General features: G+C 44.1%; 1 protein-coding gene across 2 annotated transcripts in view; it reads left to right on the forward strand.

Annotated features, from left to right (window-relative positions):
• PPM1H (protein phosphatase, Mg2+/Mn2+ dependent 1H) overlaps positions 1-17905 on the forward strand; it is a 262737-nt gene that overhangs the window by 181548 nt on the left and 63284 nt on the right. For both annotated transcript variants that reach the window (XM_079938193.1, XM_079938192.1), the window contains exon 6: positions 12039-12157. In XM_079938193.1, the coding sequence (XP_079794319.1) occupies positions 12039-12157 (119 nt within the window). The remainder of the gene's footprint in view (positions 1-12038; positions 12158-17905) is intronic.

Genomic DNA, 17905 nt, shown 5'->3' on the forward strand with positions numbered 1-17905 from the left:
CTGGAGCTGTCTGCCCATAGGGTCCCTTAAGAATTGATCTTAGTGTAAGGAAGCAAGATAATGTCATACATCCTTTAAATATATCAAAGTCAAATATGCTTTGAGAGAGGTAGACAGGATTCACTGAAGTTTATTAGGGCAAAAACTTAACTGTAAAATGCTTTCTGTGCTTCAGTTGCTTTATCTGAGAATTAGGGTAATTGCAGGACCCTCACAGGATCGGAATGAGGGTTAATGAGTTAATATTTGTAGTGCTTACAATAGGGCCTAGATCAGAGGCAAAATAAAATGTCTTAGCTTTCAAGTATAGCTATATGTGAACTTTTTCATGGCCGTCCTGTCATCGGGACTACTGTGGCCTTTTATAAAATTTCTCAATTCCATTTGCTTATGCAAAGAGATTGGAGATATGCAGGCATATCCTTTTTGCTGACCTGCGTTGTTCACTCTACAAATGAATGCCTTTCCCCAGATTTTTACTGGGGAAGAAAAAGCATTAGGCATATGAATATGGAAACCTTATATGTTTTATGTAAATGAACACTTTTTACCCCTTATTCTATACGTTAAACTGTCGTAGAGTTGACAGATTTTGGCAATTTTGTTTAATATCTCTATTTGTATTCCAGTTTCCATGTGACTCCTTTATCATAAGATCTCAATTTTACAATTTTAAAGTTGTTTTGGGGGCATGCTACTTCTCTGTGGCTGATGAGTGCAATCCCATGTCGAAATTTAAATGTGAACCTTCCTTGAGATCCACATAAACCAGACAGAACTTTATTTAATATCCAGTTCTGTAATAGCTTATATATGCAAGCTTGGTTTTTGCTACTTTGAGATTTTAAGGACAAATTAAGACAGGGAGAATTTTTTAATGAAAGACTCCAACCCATATGTATTTAGGTCTCGGTCATTCCACGTTTCTTCTTCTTCTTCTTCTTTTTTTTTTTTTTTTTTTTAACCCAAACCAGAATATTCTCCTCTTGCACTGTACATCAGGCAGCCAGCCTTGGCTTTGGGAGAGCCATCTCCTTTGACTGTTCGTATGACCGTTAGTGATCACCAGTGGCTTGGCCGACTTTATTAATTTCATTTCATTTGTGACCTTAGACTTTCTATCAGGATAAATCATCTTGAAATGTAAGGCTTCCAAACCTCCTCTCATATAACCTGACAAAATTTTCTTTTCCCCCCTAAGGGCAAGAAAGAGGAGAGATTATTCAGTTTTTTAAGGGATGTCTATTGAACACTGAAAATCCTCATTTTGATAACTTGCTTTCACATACTGAGAGTTCTAAACATTTAAAGAATTAATTCATATAAAATTTTTCTAGGTAGATGACTTTACATTCCTCTTCTGGAATGTGACTTCTCATTTCATGCATGAGTATTTTGCCTTTCCATATTCTGCTGATGGGAGTGGAAATTGGAAAAACTGCTTCGAAAAAGGATTTGACCCAGCAATTTCACTCCTAGGTATATACCTAACAAAGTGTTTACTGCTGTTTACACCAAAGGACAAGAATGTGCATAGCAGCACTGTTTGTAAGAGCCCAAGCTGGAAACTATCCAAGTGCCATGGAGAGTAGAATGGATAAATAAACTGTTCAAACAGTAAATGCTGGAGAGGGTGTGGAGAGAAGGGAACCCTCTTGCACTGTTGGTGGGAATGTCAATTGATACAGCCACTACGGAGAACAGTATGGAGGTTCCTTAAAAAACTAAAAATAGAACTACCATATGACCCAGCAATCCCACTCCTGGGCATATATCCGGAAAAGATGAAAACTCTAATTCAAAAAAAGATACATGCACCCCAGAGTTCATACCAGCACTATTCCAGTAGCCAAGACACGGAAGCAACCTAAGTGCCCATCGACAAATGAATGGATTAAGAAGACGTGGTACATATATACAATGGATATCACGCAGCCATAAGAAAGAATGAAATAATGCCATTTGTAGCAACATGGATGGACCTAGAGATTATCATACTAAGTGAAGTAAATCAGGAAGAGAAAGAAAATATCACTTATATGTGAAATCTAAAAAAAGATACAAATAGACTTATTTACAAAACAGAAATAGATTCACAGACATAGAAAGGGTTACCAAAGGGGAAGTGGGGGAGAGGGATAAATCAGGAATTTGAGATTAACATATATACACTACTATATATAAAATAGATAAACAACAAGGTCCTACTGTACAGCACAGGGAACTATATTCAGTATCTTGTAATAACCTATAATGGAAAAGATTCTGAAAAAAAAAAAATATATAACTTGTGGGCTTCCCTGGTGGCGCAGTGGTTGAGAATCTGCCTGCCAATGCAGGGGACACGGGTTCGAGCCCTGATCTGGGAAGATCCCACATGCAGCGGAGCAGCTAGGCCTGTGCACCACAACTACTGAGCCTGCATGTCTGGAGCTTGTGCTCCACAACAGGAGAGACTGCGACAGTGAGAGACCCGCGCACTGCGATGAAGAGTGGCCCCCGCTCGCCGCAACTAGAGAAAGCCCTTGCACAGAAACGAAGACCCAACACAGCCAAAAATTAAAAAAAAAAAAACAAAACTTATAAGCATAACAAATAAGATTAGACATCAAAAAAAAAAACTGAATCACTTTGCTGTACACCTGAAACGCTGTAAATCAACTCTACTTCAATAAAAAAATTTAAAAAAATTTAGAAACAATGAAGATCCTTTTCAGATTCGCTCTGCCCCCACTCTTTGTTCCTTACCCCTGAATGTAGCTCCATTTCCACCCATTCTGCCTTCCTCATTCTCCCCTGCTAATGCGTGAGCTCTAAGCGGAGGGGTCTCTTTTTTATATTTTGAATCCCTAACCCCTGGTGCCTACACCTGCAGGAGCTCATGTGTTAGTTGTGTGAATTCCATTGGTTGGGTACCCCAAAACCTGGGATAATCCCCTTATTGGCTGGCACTACTTATTGGCAAGCTGACCACAAAGCAGCAGAAGGAAAATTTATTAGAAGAAGGAAGCATTTTGTGTTCCCCAGCAGGCAATTTTGAGGAACCTTGGGAAGCACCGTCTCAGTGTCAGCAGGAAGCCTGGTACTCAGCCTCCTCCCAAGCCCAGTACATACGTATCCCTCCCTGGGATCTGGGTTCCTGCTTCTACTCCCTGTTTTCTCCCCGCCTTGCATCCCCAAGGTGCTCAAAGCTCTCCCCTAGCCCAGGATGGTGGGGCTCACGTCCATGTACTCTGGAGCGAGACAGACCTGGGTTCGGGGACGCACTCTGCTCTACTGAGAGGCTTCCTGAAAGGTCCCAGAAGGACTCTCTTCCTCTGGCTTGTCCCCTCCTAGGACGGCTCAATCCCTCTGTGACTCAGAGACTCTTACTGGGATGGGATGGTTGTGTATCTTCACAGTGCTGTGCTCACCTCCATCCCCTTCCCTTGAAGCTGGTTTCTGCCCAGAACTAGAGAGGAGAGCAGCCGGAAGAAGATGCTCAATCCTCCCGCCCCATCTCTGGTGTCCTGGCATTTCTTGACACAGCAGGTTACTCCAGCATCCTTTCCCTAGAGAAGATGCCTCTTCTTGTTCCTAGCCAGATGTAACCATGTCTGGAAATGTATTCTTACTAGCTGCCCAGACACTTAAGTGTCAAGGATATGTCCTACCCTCTTTTTTTTTTTTTTTTTTTAGCAAACCTGTACTCTCCAGAGTCCTTAAAAGACTCTTGACCACCTGCCTTTGGTTTTGCGTGGGCAGTGGTTACCAGGCCTTTCCTCCCAGGTACCATTTGTGGTGCACACCTAAACTCCAGGTGTACCTCCACCCCTCTCCCTTCAGTTAGGAGCATTCAGTTATGCTTCCTTGAAGGAAAGCCTCAAAATTCAGGATAAAAATGAAGGTACAAAAAGAGGTCCAGTTTTTTGTTTTTTTTACATGCGGCGGGCCAGCACACTTTAAATTGGATTTTAGTATAAAACACATTTCTAGGTTTCTGGTTGGCATGCTTACCCAGTAGAGGAGAGACGTAATATAATTTAGTTCTTAGGACTGTAAAGTATCCTGGGGTTTTCAATGGTATGACTGCACCCACGTGCTTGTTGCTTTACAGGAAGGTATCTGTGAAATTATAAAAAGTTAACTAAATCCAAAATACGTAATGCGTGTCCAAGATTGTTTTTATGTGCCGTGGACCTAAGTTTTATCTTTTTCTAAAGATTGAAAGCTATGTTGTATTATTTTGTAAAGTTTCAATGATCACAATAGGTGATTGTGTAAAGCAGGTCAGAATGTTCTGTATTCATTCTTCCAGCAAATACTTATTTAGAGCCTTTACTGTGATCAGTGCTATGCTAGGCACTAAAGTGTAGCTGAGGTTTTAAAAATAATGAACATATTTAAGTGTAGCTGGTATTACTTGTGTCATCATGCAGATGTTTCTAACATACATATATCCAAATAGCATCATCAAAGAGAAAAAGCTAAAATATATCCAAGCATAGCGGATAAATAAGGAGGGTGTAGGAGAGTGTCCAGAATTTTCATTTTGCAGGTGGACATGGGACCTTAGATGTGTGCTTGCTCCCATTTTGGATATTGATCCCATTGAGGTCCACGTTTTTAATAGGCCAGCATCCCTAGGAGATGTGCCTTGGAAAGGGGCAGTCGTCATATACACATGTTTATGAGCTGCCCAGGTATGAGCAATGGAGTAAAATATGCCAGAATTGTCCATGAATCCTACAAGTTTGGGGTCAGAAAATCATTGGATTTTATTGCTGAAAGGAACCTAACAAATTCCAGCTCCCACGTTTTGCAGACTCTAAAATTTGTGTGTGTTGCTTACACTGTATTATAAGTAAAATCGCTTTCGAGGCTCAAGATTCCAAAATGCTGACTTGAGCGATGCTTCCAGCAGGGCAGGCCAGCACTAGTGAAGTAACGCTAACCAGTCCATGTTATTTGAATGCTGGGCGGATCCTAAGAAATGTTTGAGTCCCCAAGTTGCTGGGCCACTCTGCTTCTGAGAACAAAATATCTGTGCTGGCCCATTGGGAAGCAGTGTGCTTCAGCATCTCCTGCATTGGAGCCAAGCCTCTGCCTGGGGTGGCGCTTTCCAATGATTTTAGCATTCCCTCAAACTATTGGAGTAAGAAGGGGCAGTTAAGCTCCTTTCAATAATTTTTTAAGACATAGTGTAATAACTGGGTTCTCAAAAAATAACAAATTTTAGAGTATTTTTAAAATGAAAGTAATCCATGTTCAATGGTAGAAATATTCATGAATATAGATAAATTAAAAAGAAAACCATCAGGTAATACTGTATAATATTTTCATGACTCTGAGTGTATGTACATATATAAACATGTATACATATAACAGCATATTATGGACTGAATGTATGTATCTCTCCCCTCACATTCGTATGTTGAAGCCCTAACTCCAATGTACTGAATTTGGAGATAGGGCCTTTACAGAAGTAATTAAGGTTAAATGAGGTCATAAGAGTGGGCCCTGATTTGATAGGATTAGTTTCCTGATAAGAAGAGATACCAGAAAGCTTGACTTCTCTCTCCACGAGAGCACAGAGGAAAGGCCTTGTGAGATGCAGCAAGAAGGCAGCAGTCTGCAAGCCAGGAAGAGAGCCCTCACCAGGCAGTGAATCTGCTGGCATCTTGATCTTAGACTTCTCAGACTCCAGGCTATGAGAAATAATTTTTTGTTGTTTTAAATCCCTCATTCTGTGGTATTTTGATATGACAGCCTGAGCTAAGATAGACTATGCAAACTTTCATGAGTATTACACAAAAAGATACACTAATAAGTGTGTCTTTTCCTCAGAAAACCAACAGGTATGTGTCCCATTATATTTTAGCATCTCATTCTTCGTTCATCAGCCACCTATTTGTTCTATTTGTACTTAGTTCTTGAGTTTTTTTGTTGTTGCTGTTGTTTTTTAACATCAATAACTCCATCAGGTCTGACAAATACAACAGGAGTGAGTATTGAAAACGTTGGTAAGAAGGAAACCTACAACTAGGATGCAGATGGTGATTTTTTTTTTAACATCTTTATTGGAGTATAATTGCTTTAGAGTGGTGTGTTAGTTTCTGCTTTATAACAAAGTGAATCAGTTATACATACACATATTCCCCATACCTCTTCCCTCTTGCATCTCCCTCCCTCCCACCCTCCCCATCCCACCCCTCTAGGTGGTCACAAAGCACCGAGCTGGTCTCCCTGTGCTATGCGGCTGCTTCCCAGTAGCTATCTATTTTACATTTGGTAGTGTATATATGTCCATGCCACTCTCTCACTTTGTCCCAACTTACCCTTCCCCATCCCTGTATCCTCAAGTCTATTCTCTAGTAGCGTTGTGTCTTTATTCCCATCTTGCCCCAGGTTCTTCATGAGCATTTTTTTTTCTTTTTCTTTTTTTAGGTTCCATATATATGTGTTAGCATATGGTATTTGTTTTTCTCTTTCTGACTTACTTCACTCTGTATGACAGACTCTAGGTCCATCCACCTCACTACAAATAACTCAATTTCGTTTCTTTTTATGGGTGAGTAATATTCCATTGTATATATGTGCCACATCTTCTTTATCCATTCATCTGTTCATGGACACTTAGGTGTTTCCATGTCCTGGCTATTGTAAATAGAGCTGCAATGAACATTTTGGTACATGACTCTTTCTGAATTATGGTTTTCTCAGGGTATATACCAGGTAGTGGGATTGCTGGGTCGTATGGTAGTTATATTTTTAGTTTTCTAAGGAACCTCCATACTCTTCTCCATAGTGGCTGTATCAGTTTACATTCCCACCAACAGTGCAAGAGGGTTCCCTTTTCTCCACACCCTCTCCAGCATTTATTGTTTGTAGATTCTTTGATGATGGCCATTCTGACCAATGTGAGATGATATCTCATTGTAGTTTTGATTTGCATTTCTCTAATGATTAGTGATGTTGAGCATTCTTTCATGTGTTTGTTGGCATTTGTATATCTTCTTTGGAGAAATGTCTGTTTTGGTCTTCTGCCCATTTTTGGATTGGGTTGTTTAGTTTTTTGATATTGAGCCGCATGAGCTGCTTGTAAATTTTGGAGGTTAATCCTTTGTCAGTGGCTTCATTTGCAAATATTTTCTCCCATTCTGAGGGTTGTTTTTTTGTCTTGTTTATGGTTTCCTTTGCTATGCAAAAGCTCTTAAGTTTAATTAAGTCCCTTTTGTTTATTTTTGTTTTTATTTCCATTTCTCTAGGAGGTGGGTCAAAAAGAATCTTGCTGTGATTTATGTTATAGAGTGTACTGCCTATGTTTTCCTCTAAGAGTTTGATAGTGTCTGGCCTTAAATTTAGGTGTTTAATCCATTTTGAGTTTATTTTTGTGTATGGTGATAGGGAGTGTTCTAATTTCATTCTTTTACATGTAGCTGTCCAGTTTTCCTAGCACCACTTATTGAAGAGGCTGTCTTTTCTCCATTGTATATTCTTGCCTCCCTTATCAAAGATAAGGTGACCATATGTGCATGGGTTTATCTCTGGGCTTTCTATCCTGTTCCATTGATCTATATTTCTGTTTTTGTGCCAGTACCATACTGTCTTGATTACTGTAGCTTTGTAGTATAGTCTGAAGTCAGGGAGCCTGATTCCTCCAGCTCCGTTTTTCTTTCTCAAGATTGCTTTGGCTATTCGGGGTCTTTTGTGTTTCCATACAAATTGTGAAATTTTTTGTTCTAGTTCTGTGAAAAATGCCAGTGGTAGTTTGCTAGGGATTGCATTGAATCTGTAGGTTGCTTTGGGTACTATAGTCATTTTCACAAGGTTGATTCTTCCAATCCAAGAACATGGTATATTTCTCCCTCTGTTTGTATCATCTTTAATTTCTTTCATCAGTGTCTTATAGGTTTCTGCATACAGGTCTTTTGTCTCCTGAGGTAGGTTTATTACTAGATATTTTATTCTTTTTGTTGCAGTGGTAAATTAGAGTGTTTTCTTAATTTCGCTTTCAGATTTTTCATCATTAATGTATAGGAATGCAAAAGATTTCTGTGAATTAATTTTGTATCCTGCTACTTTACCACAGATGGTGACTTTAAGCAGTGTAAAAATATGTCATGGCGGGATATGTCCTAGGTACACATGGAATACACATGCATTCTGTGGTGGGCCTGATTGTAATGGAAAATGTGTCATGTAAGATGTGAAATGTGCTGTGGCAACCAGCCAGAGGAAGAAAAATACCACAAAGAGAGAGAAATCCAAGGATGTGACATCCGTATCAATGGGGGATGAATATCACAGTAATTCCTCAGAGCTAGGGCACGCTTTTTCCTCTTACCTTTTGACATACTTGAAGTTGGGATATTTTACAGTTGATTGTTGCTGTCAGCCAGGTGGCAGGCATGACATGGCTGTCATCTCCTAAGCATGAGCAAACATCAAAAGAGCAGCACCAAAACTTCAGGACTGGCATCCAGCAGCTTGAAGGAAAACCCTGCAGACAGAAGTGAAGCACTTTTTGGATGCAACTAGTCGTGCAGAGGGGCTTGGGGAGGAGTGACCAGACTTGCTCAGCCACATTCCCAAAGTGGGAGTCAGAAGCAAGTGGGCTCTGGAAGGTTGCAAAGCTGGCTTCTGTCTTGTAGTTCTTCTGTGGGTTGTTTAAGAAATGCTGCATGACCAACGCACCCCTGAAACACAGCCCGCTCTTGTGTGGAAAATCACGAACACGGGATGATTCAGAGTTGGAAAGCAATGAGTGCCATTGGATTCTAAATGTGAAAATGTTTTGGAACAATCTTAACTGATTCACTTCACTTATATATTCCTTCCTAAATATGCACAATAGTGATAGATAATAGAATTTTGTCTACATCTAAAGGAGTTCTTTCAAAAATAATAAAAGTTTGAAGTGGGAAAGAAAGCACTGTGCATCGTTTAATTGGCACCTTTTTTTGCCCTTCCTTAGAGGTAACGAAATAATGGCGCATCTAATAAAGGGCATCTTAGAACTGATGAAATACGGTAGCCTGTTGTTACAAGGGGGGAAGCAGGAGTTTTGTTGAGACCCTGAAAGGCTCTGCATGTGAAGGGGCAATGGATGTCACAGGTGACACACGGTTCAAGGCCCCTTTGAGGCTGCCCATCCCCAGAAGGAGGGGCGAGGTGGCCCCTGCAGACAGCAAGCTGCTGGGGAGTTCCCAGCTACCCTGCAGACTTCTCCTGGTACAACTGCCCAGGCAAATGTATTCCAGGAGAAAGGGCACGAGGGTACAAAATGTACTTAGGAATGGCCTTTGCATCCTAACCTATGTGTTATGTAATGTATATGTGTACCTATGTTTATACACATACATACTCATTTATGTATACATGTATGTCCTATATAGATCTGTGTATATATATATAACACGATTCACGTAAGCTCATACACTTGCACACTCACAGACGCATTGTTTGATATGCAGTTTTTCACAAATAGATCAGCTCTTTCTGTGTAATTACATACTCTGTATGACACCTTTGTATGTGATTGCACAGAATTCTTTTGTGTGGATTTATGCTGGTGTAATCACTCGTATCATTAAATGATTTCTTCTCGCTGCTTGAGGAGCATCGTCATGGCCAGGTTGTGTGCAGATCTGTAACTTTTTGTTAACTGGATCGTCATGGGTGCCTGTTTGTGGTTCACACTTGGCATGGATCACAGGCCTGTTGTTGCCCACTTACTGTGTTTCGTAAATGTGTGCAGGTTAAAGGGCCAACATAAGGGTTAAGATGGGGGTTATGGGTTTGATATGAAGCTTCAGCTCTAGAACCACCCATTCCTGGCTGATAGCCTTGGGCTAGGTGTCTTAACCTCTCTGGACCTTAGTTTCCTCCTTTGTAAATTGAGTCTATGACATGTGCTTTGTAGGATTGTTGAGGTAATAACATAAGGTGTATCGAGTGCCTGACACATGGTAACCCCTAAATCAGTGTCACTCCAGCTTGGAGGGCGGGGGGGGGGGTAGACAAAAACGCCATGTTAATTCAGTCCCAAAGTTCTGAGAGATGATCGAGGGTACATAAAAATGCTGCTGTTATTGACTGTTAATGCCTCTGGTCCTTAGTTTTCACGGGTGGACCAAAATAAAGGCGAGGAATAGAATGGTATCTGCTCTGTAAGTACGTCTGGCTTTGTGGGCATGACTTGTGCAGTTGCCCAGGGCCCTGCACTTGGTTTAATGCTCTGCTGTCACCTTCTTGGAATTTTTAATTTTGAATAGAGGCTCAGTATTTTCCTTGTGCCCTGGGCCCCACAGATTAGGTAGCCAGTCCCGCCCATAAGGTTGGCGTGGGTGTGCAATGAGAGCTCAAGAAATACTTACTGTAGTACTCAGGATGTAATAGGGCTCCATGATTACTAGAGGGCTAAATTATTTTCTTTTTACGAGCAGAGGCAGTCATGATAAGTGCACTGTAGATGTCATTTCCTTTCATTGTTAGAACAGTATGAGATAAATCTTCAGTTAATCTCGATGTACAGGTAAAGAGACTGAGGCCCAAGCACTTAAATCACCCACTAAAATCACACAGCTTATAAATTCAGAGCTTGATTCAAACCCAAAGTTTCTCCCAAAGCCTACCCCATTGACCTGCGCTATGAATATCAGTTCCCTCCCTCCCCCCTCCCCCCTCCCCCTCCCTCCTACCCCACTCCCTCCCCAAGGAACTTCTCTGTAAAACCCAGTGTTTAAGTGTCCTTGATACCCATAGGCAGCCCAAGCCTCATCCCCAGCAGAGGTTTCAGGGCCCCTCGAAGATGATCCAGAATTCCCCTCTGACCTGGAACCTGCTGGTTACAGCAGACAGGACAGCCCCTCTTCTCATTCTCAGTCCTGTCCCATCCTGTCCCCAAAGCCTGCCCAGCATCACTGGCTCGGAGTTTTTGGCTGGTCCAATCTGACAGCCTGGGGACAGTTCAGCTTGATGCGCTTAGCTGCTGACGGCTACCATCCAGCTGAGACCTCCAGACCACCATGAGAATCAGTGGGAGATTTGCCAGCGTCAGGTCCTGGGGGAAAGAGGCTGTGGGAGATGCCTTTTTTCAGGAGACCGAGGATATGGCCATCTGTCCTATGGCAGGGAGCCCTGGCTGTCCTACGGTGCCAGGCCGTGATTTGCTCCACCCACTCTTTTCCCTGCCAGAAAGAGAAGAGAGAGAGAGAAGATCCATTCCAGTACACTGCTAATAAGCAGGTATACGGCTTGGTGTGGGACGGCTCCGGGGCAGGTCTGCTTACAGTGTGCGGCCTCTGAGCAGGGAAGTCCATACCTGAGCATTTCATCTCTTGGGTAACTGGATTTGAATTTTGAGTGTGACAATGCGACTGTTTGTTGTTTCAAAGCAATTCCCTAAGTGGCTGTTTGCTCAAGACTTTTGTAGTGTGAACAGAGATTTGGGGGAGGGGAAGAAGCCATCTGTTCTGGAACAGTCTTCCAATTACATGATCAAATTACTGCAGAGCAAAATGGAGGGAGTCCAACAGAAAGTTCCTGTCTGGTGCATCCAGTCCCAACCCGCTCTGCTCTCTCAGGCCATTGTGTTGACATGGAGACCCACATGCAGCTTTCAGAGGCCAGGCCCAATGACTAGGCGTACAAATAGCAGGCCAGCAGAGAAAGCCAAGGAGGAGAGAGTCAGGGGGAGCTTTCCTACCTCCTCACCGTGCCATTCAGCCCAAGTGAAACCATCTTGAATTTGAATTAAAAAGTGAACCTTTTCCTTGCTTGAGAGATACACGTCTTTGATTACCATTAGTTTTATCATCTCCAATGAAAAAGTCACATTCCTTTATAAATTAGATTCATGATTTTTATTTGTTGATATTCTATTTGTATTTAGAGTCTTCAATCTATTTATCTCCCTTAAAATTTGGGAACTGTGTTCTTGTTTCTGAAATGTCGGCTGTCTCAATTTGCAAAAACATCCTTGGGTCTTATTTTTTCCTCTAAATATGTGTGGGTTTTTTTTTTTTTTTTTCCTTTTCTTTTCTTTTTGCTATTAGGCATTCATGCAGCCTCACTTGCTGGGAAATGAGTTCACACATTTGGAGTTTCCAAGGAGAGTACAGAGAAAGGAACTTGGGAAGAAGATGCTCTACAGGGATTTTAATATGACAGGCTGGTAAGAACACGCCTCCCTCTGCCTTGGCACTGCTGCAGCGTGTGTGAAGGAAGCGCCACTCCCGCACTTTGGATCAGGAGGTGCAGCCAGAGACCTGGGTTTGTGGGGAAGGAAAAGGGGCTACGCCCACTTCTGCTGCTTTCGCCTGGGCGCCAGTTCTCCCATCTGGGTGTTGGTTTGCTTTTCTGCTCTCTGAGGCCCTCCTTGGGGACACTAGACCCACGAAGCTGATGTAATTCCTCACTTCATACAGAACAAGCGTTGGGGGGCTTTTAAAAACACATTAGACTTGGGTTTTTAGGTTAGGGTTACTGAAGAGGTAGCAGGGCTCAGAGGAATGAACCAGAGCTCTGTTTGGCCAGACCAGTTTAGATGTGAATCATAACTCTGACCTTTCTGAATAGGCAAAGTTGGATAAACTACTTAACCCCTGTGAGTGCCATTTCCCATGAATAAAGTGAAAAGAATACTCTTTGAAGGGTGATTGTAAGCACCAGAGGTAATGAGCTGTCTTCATGATTTCATCACATTCATATCGAAATAAGAACTCGTGGCAAGGGGCATCTTATTCCCCAAACACACCGATATAGGGCACCAAAACCGTTTGTGTGTGTCAGTAGCTAACACTGGCTAAGACCTCATCCGTTTCTTCCAACTGAAAAACAGATATGATGATAAAGTACTTAAATCTCATAGGGTTGGTGTAAGGATGAAATGAGAGAGCAGTGCCCGGCACAAGGAAGTGTGGGTGAAGATTTGCTCTAGGCCCTGCGATCTTGACCAGGGAGGCTCCTGCCACGCTGGAGGTCAGCAGAAGGAAACAGTGGCCTCTTTCCTCACCACGTCCCCAACACAGGTGACAAAGTCAATTCCACTATCTCTTCTTCTTTGACCGGAATAGCTATAACAGATGGTCACAGCCCAAATTCCCATGGTGATGACTTCTAGGCTGGGAATCTACTCCTAGGGTACGTACTGTCTTAAAGAGACAGTCGAGCCACTCGGGAGGATCAGAGGCTGATCTAAGGCACGTCCGGTTGTCCTTTGCCATCTGAAGAGAAGGTCCTCACCAGTATCCTCTCTTCTTCTAGAAAAGGGTCAGCAAGTTACGGCCTGAGAGCCAAATTCCACCCCCCACCTCTTCCGTAAATAAGTTTTAAAAGTACAGCCCCGCTCATTTGTTTATGTTTGATCTGTCACTACCTTCACACGACAGCAGGGCAGTTGAGTGGTTGCAGCAGAGCCTAAAATATTTACCCCTGCTCTAAAACGTGATCGGATTGATCGGAAAGGGTTCACCATATTTGCGGCTCTGAGTTCTGCAGTTTTGTTGCCCCAGACTGGGTTTTCTCGCAAATTCATTTTTATTCAGTCAGCAAAGTCAGCACTCCTTACAGAAAAGTTTAAGGTGAGGGCTTGTGTAATTCAGAAAACCGTGGCAGAGTTTGGTCTGGTTTTTGTAGAATTTGGAAAGATGGAAGGAAAGGCATCCCAGGGTAGGAACGCACGTGGCTGTAAACACAAGCCAAAAGAGCAGATCTAAGAGACAGCGCGGGAAATGGCCAAAATTGGGGGGGGTGGGGGGGAGCGGCTGTGGGAAATTAGGCTGAGTTGGTACCGAGGGAATGTATCAGAATATGGGAAGCCAGGCAGAGACCTTAGGATTTACTGTGGGAGGCTGCACGTCACTCTTGTGTGTTTCGGCGGAGAATGAAATGATGAGAGCGATGTTGTAGGAAGCTTGCTGTAAGAGGAGTGTGAAGGAGACTGACCAGGAGAGAAAGCAGATTCAGGTACCCAGAGAAAAACTGTCACAGCAATATGTACGTGAGATCCCTAGAGCCAAATAGAGGGCTGGAAGCAGAAAGCAGAGAAGGCACGGAAATGAACAAGAAACCAGATGACTTAGGCCGAGGGACGAATGTAAGAGGTAAGTCATCCATTACTCGAATTATACTAGTGTGTAAGCCCCCTGTGGGGCAGCCCAGTGCCTCGTCCTGTGCCCGACATGTAGTCGACAGGCCGTGTTTGTTTATTGGATGAAAGGAAGAAGAGCGCGCTCCACGGAAGTTGATGGGGGGCAGGCCGACGTGTAGGTGGTCAGTGGGAAGGGTAGGAATGAAGAGAGCCTGCACACGAGCCATGGTGCGCTCGAGGCAAGGCCGTTTGTATGTTTTCTCTATGCCAAAAAGGCAAATGAGATCTCAGCAGTCAAAACCAACTTGGTAAACAAATGGCTAAAGGTTACCCCTTTTTACAGTTTTTTAAAATGCAGTTAAGTTCAGGGATTAGATTACATCCAATGGTATACACACACAGTTACTCTCTCTTTTGCTCTCTCTCTCAGGTACGTGCACACAAACACACATTAGCAGGGTCTTCAGCGAGTAAATAGCCCATAAACGGGCTCTCTGTAATGGTACGGAACTCCACAGAAGGTACCGAATTAACTGAGAAGCCAAGACTGAGAATGGCTTCAGTCAGACATGATTTGCTCATTTGTTGCAGCAAAGTTCCCTGCATGGCTGTTGGCTCACAGCTTCGGCTGCGAGCAGAGATTGATGTACGTCTTAGTGTATTTCCTATCTGTTGTTACTTATGATTTGAAAGTGATGCTTAAGGAAAAGGAGAGCTGTTTACATCTTTGTTGGAAGAAGTTGGGAAGTTTAAAGACAATTTAGACCCCTGCCTATGTAAACTCCACCCCCCCGCCCCCCTCCCAACTTTAATGAGTTCTTTTAAAAAATGTGGTTTTTTTGTTTGTTTCTTTGGTTTTTTGCGGTACGCGGGCCTCTCACTGCTGTGGCCTCTCCCGCCGCGGAGCACAGGCTCCGGACGCACAGGCTCAGCGGCCATGGCTCACGGGCCCAGCCGCTCCACGGCATGTGAGATCCTCCCGGACCGGAGCACGAACCCGTATCCCCTGCATTGGCAGGTGGACTCTCAACCACTGCGCCTCCAGGGGAGCCCTAAAAAATGTTTTTAACCTCTAACAGAAAACCTCAAATCTAGCAGTTATTTTTTAGGACTGAAGAAACATGGGCTCCCAATTTCCTACCTGTCTGATTTGTGTATAGAGAGAGAAGGGCTGGCAAATGGATCAGCAGGGTCCCTTTTCCCACAAAAGCCTCCAATTACTACCAAGCTGTTGGGATTGGTTGAAGGTGGACTGGTGAGTATTGGCAGTGTGTCACGCTCAAGGAGACAGATAAGTCCTTACCTCGTCCCTCCTTTACGTTTCTTGCCTTCCGAATTAGCCTTGGCCTGTGAGCTTGTGTCTCTGAAACCTTTCTAACAAATAGGGGTTCATCTATTGCCAACTGTTGAACCCTTGTAGCAAAGACCTAGTTGTGGAAATGTTTATCTGCCTGCTTGTCCCCCACTAATCGTGGGGCTAGCTGACAGTGAGTGGGAGAGCTAAGGGCCAGGCACTGTGATGAGACCTTTACAGGACTCTTCATGTTGAACAATCCTAGGAACTAGGTACATTTTACAGATGAGGAAACTGAGGCACAGGGGCCGAGTTGCTCAAGGTCACACAACTAGTGAGAGGAGAAGCCAGTCTGTGACCCCAGACAGCCTCCCTTCAGGCTGAACTGCCCAATGCCCAGTGATTCCTCCTCCCTTGTTCCATTTTGCAGCTGAGCAAATCGAGGCTCAGAGGGGATTAAGTGGTTTACTCAGCTTCCACTAGTGCAAAAATGTCAGAATGACCCAGGTTTCTGACTTTTAGCCCGGGGCTCTTTCTGATACAATGCATCAACTTTTTTTTTTTTTTTCTGGGTAAGATCAGACATAATTATTCAGTTCTGAGCTGCGATGGAAGTTTAAGCAGGGGACCTCCATCTACCAGGATCAGTGTCTCCTTGACAGCCCTTTAGAGGACAAGAGGATGGAATGAGGCATTTCAGGAGCTGCTGAGGTAGTAACTTTTCTACTTCCCAGTCTGACCTGATGGACCATCGGCCAAATTAAACAGTGATGCTTCCCACTCGTCACTAAAGTCTGTGCGTGGACTGGGGCCACGTGGTGATGATGGGGAAGATCCCCGAAGAACCGAATCTCCTTTACTTAGGAAAATTGATCGCTCTCATTAGAGCAGCACCCTGCCAGCTTTCTGCGGTGTGTCTGCAGCCGGGAGGCAGTGAGGGGGAGGGCGTGGGCTCTGGGAAGCCTCTCATAATTAAGGATGAGTCTGTTGCCTCCTGACGGGGATCGTTTCTCTCCCCCACCCTCACGCTTTCTCGGAGACTGTGGAGCAGCTTGGCAGGCCCAGGTTGCACAGAGGACGAAAGGTTATCGCCACCAGGACCTTCCTAATGAAATCCGTCTCTCACGTGGCTCCTAACCCTGACCCTTTCCCAGCCTGCTCAGGTAGTTTACACAGTGGCTTGATTCACAAAGGCATTTTCTAACAGCGCCCCCAGTGCTGAGCTGGTCCCTGACGCATCCCAGCTCTCGCTTTCTGTGCCTGGTGTCATTGGTCCTGGCGCCAGAGCTCTGGTCTTAGACTCGGCGCGAGCCGCTGCCCTTCCTCCCTGGCCCTTTGTGTGGAGCTGCTGTTGCAGGATGCACACTAGCTGGCGTTACGAGCAGAGCGTCCAGACCCACGGCCCTCTGAGCCGTCTCAGGCCATAATTTGCTGGCAGGCGTCTGTGTTACCGGGCTGAAACAACAGATTCTCACAGCTGGCTTTGTGGCACCAAGTCCCTGCTCCTGTGACCGCTGGTGATTTCGCTTTCTCGTGAAGGATCTGCGTTCTTCGTGCTCTGTGTCCAGCCACGTGGGGTGATGAGCAAGCCAGAGCCCCGGCAGGACAAGGGAGGGCGCTGTAACTTCACCCCTGGCGTCAGGCCAGATTCTCCAGCAGCTGTTCCTGGGCTGATGGGATTTGTTGAGAGCGAGGGCCAACGACGACGAGAAGTCCATCGTGTGAATGCAAGATTGCTTCCAGATGGTTCTGGTTAAGAGGAAAGTACACCAGAATTCTTTCTTTAAGCAGAGCCTTTTTTAACATTTACAATGGTCTCGTTTCAGGGGCAGGCTGGACCAGTAACTTGAGATTGCATGGCTTACTTAGGAAGGAGAGTACTGCCTTGGGAGATAAGCTCCCTGGATACTGCTCCCGGCTCTGCCAAGGTTCTGGGGCCTTGGGCCAATCCTAGGCCTAGGTCTCTCGTTTGATAAAATACTTTCTTTGCCCTTCACTGCCAACCTCCGTGTCTGGTGGCGGGAGGGCTTTGCTCTGCTTTTCAGAGCTTCTGGGAAAGACAGATTCCATCAGGAAAATTCCAGTGATGGTAACCTTTCATTTTTATCTCTTGCAGCCCTTAACTCTTTATGATTCTAGCTTGATGACACATCAGGGTAATTGTTCCCTCTTGTCTTTCCCCTGAAACTAAGAGCAAATCAGAGGCTTTTCCCCTGGGAACAGAGTGGGGTCCACCACCATTTTCTCCTTTTAGCATTCGCTACTTTTATGAAGGCAAAGGAAAGCTTTTCTATTCTGTGTCCACTCCAGCCGAGTGGCCACTAGCCGCTTGTGGCCATTTAAATGTAAATTAGTTAAAATTAAGTAATAGTAAAAATTCATTTCCCAAGTCACACCAGCCACATCTCAGTTGCTCAGGAGCCGCATGTGGCTCGTGACTACTGAAGTGGACATTGCAGATATAGATTTCCATCATCACAAAAAGTCCTAGCAGATGGCAATGCAGTCTAGATAATGGAAGAATGCGGGTCTAACTG

This window comes from Stenella coeruleoalba (genome assembly GCF_951394435.1).
Source record: "Stenella coeruleoalba genome assembly, chromosome: 11".
In the NCBI taxonomy this organism is placed as follows: domain Eukaryota; kingdom Metazoa; phylum Chordata; class Mammalia; order Artiodactyla; family Delphinidae; genus Stenella; species Stenella coeruleoalba.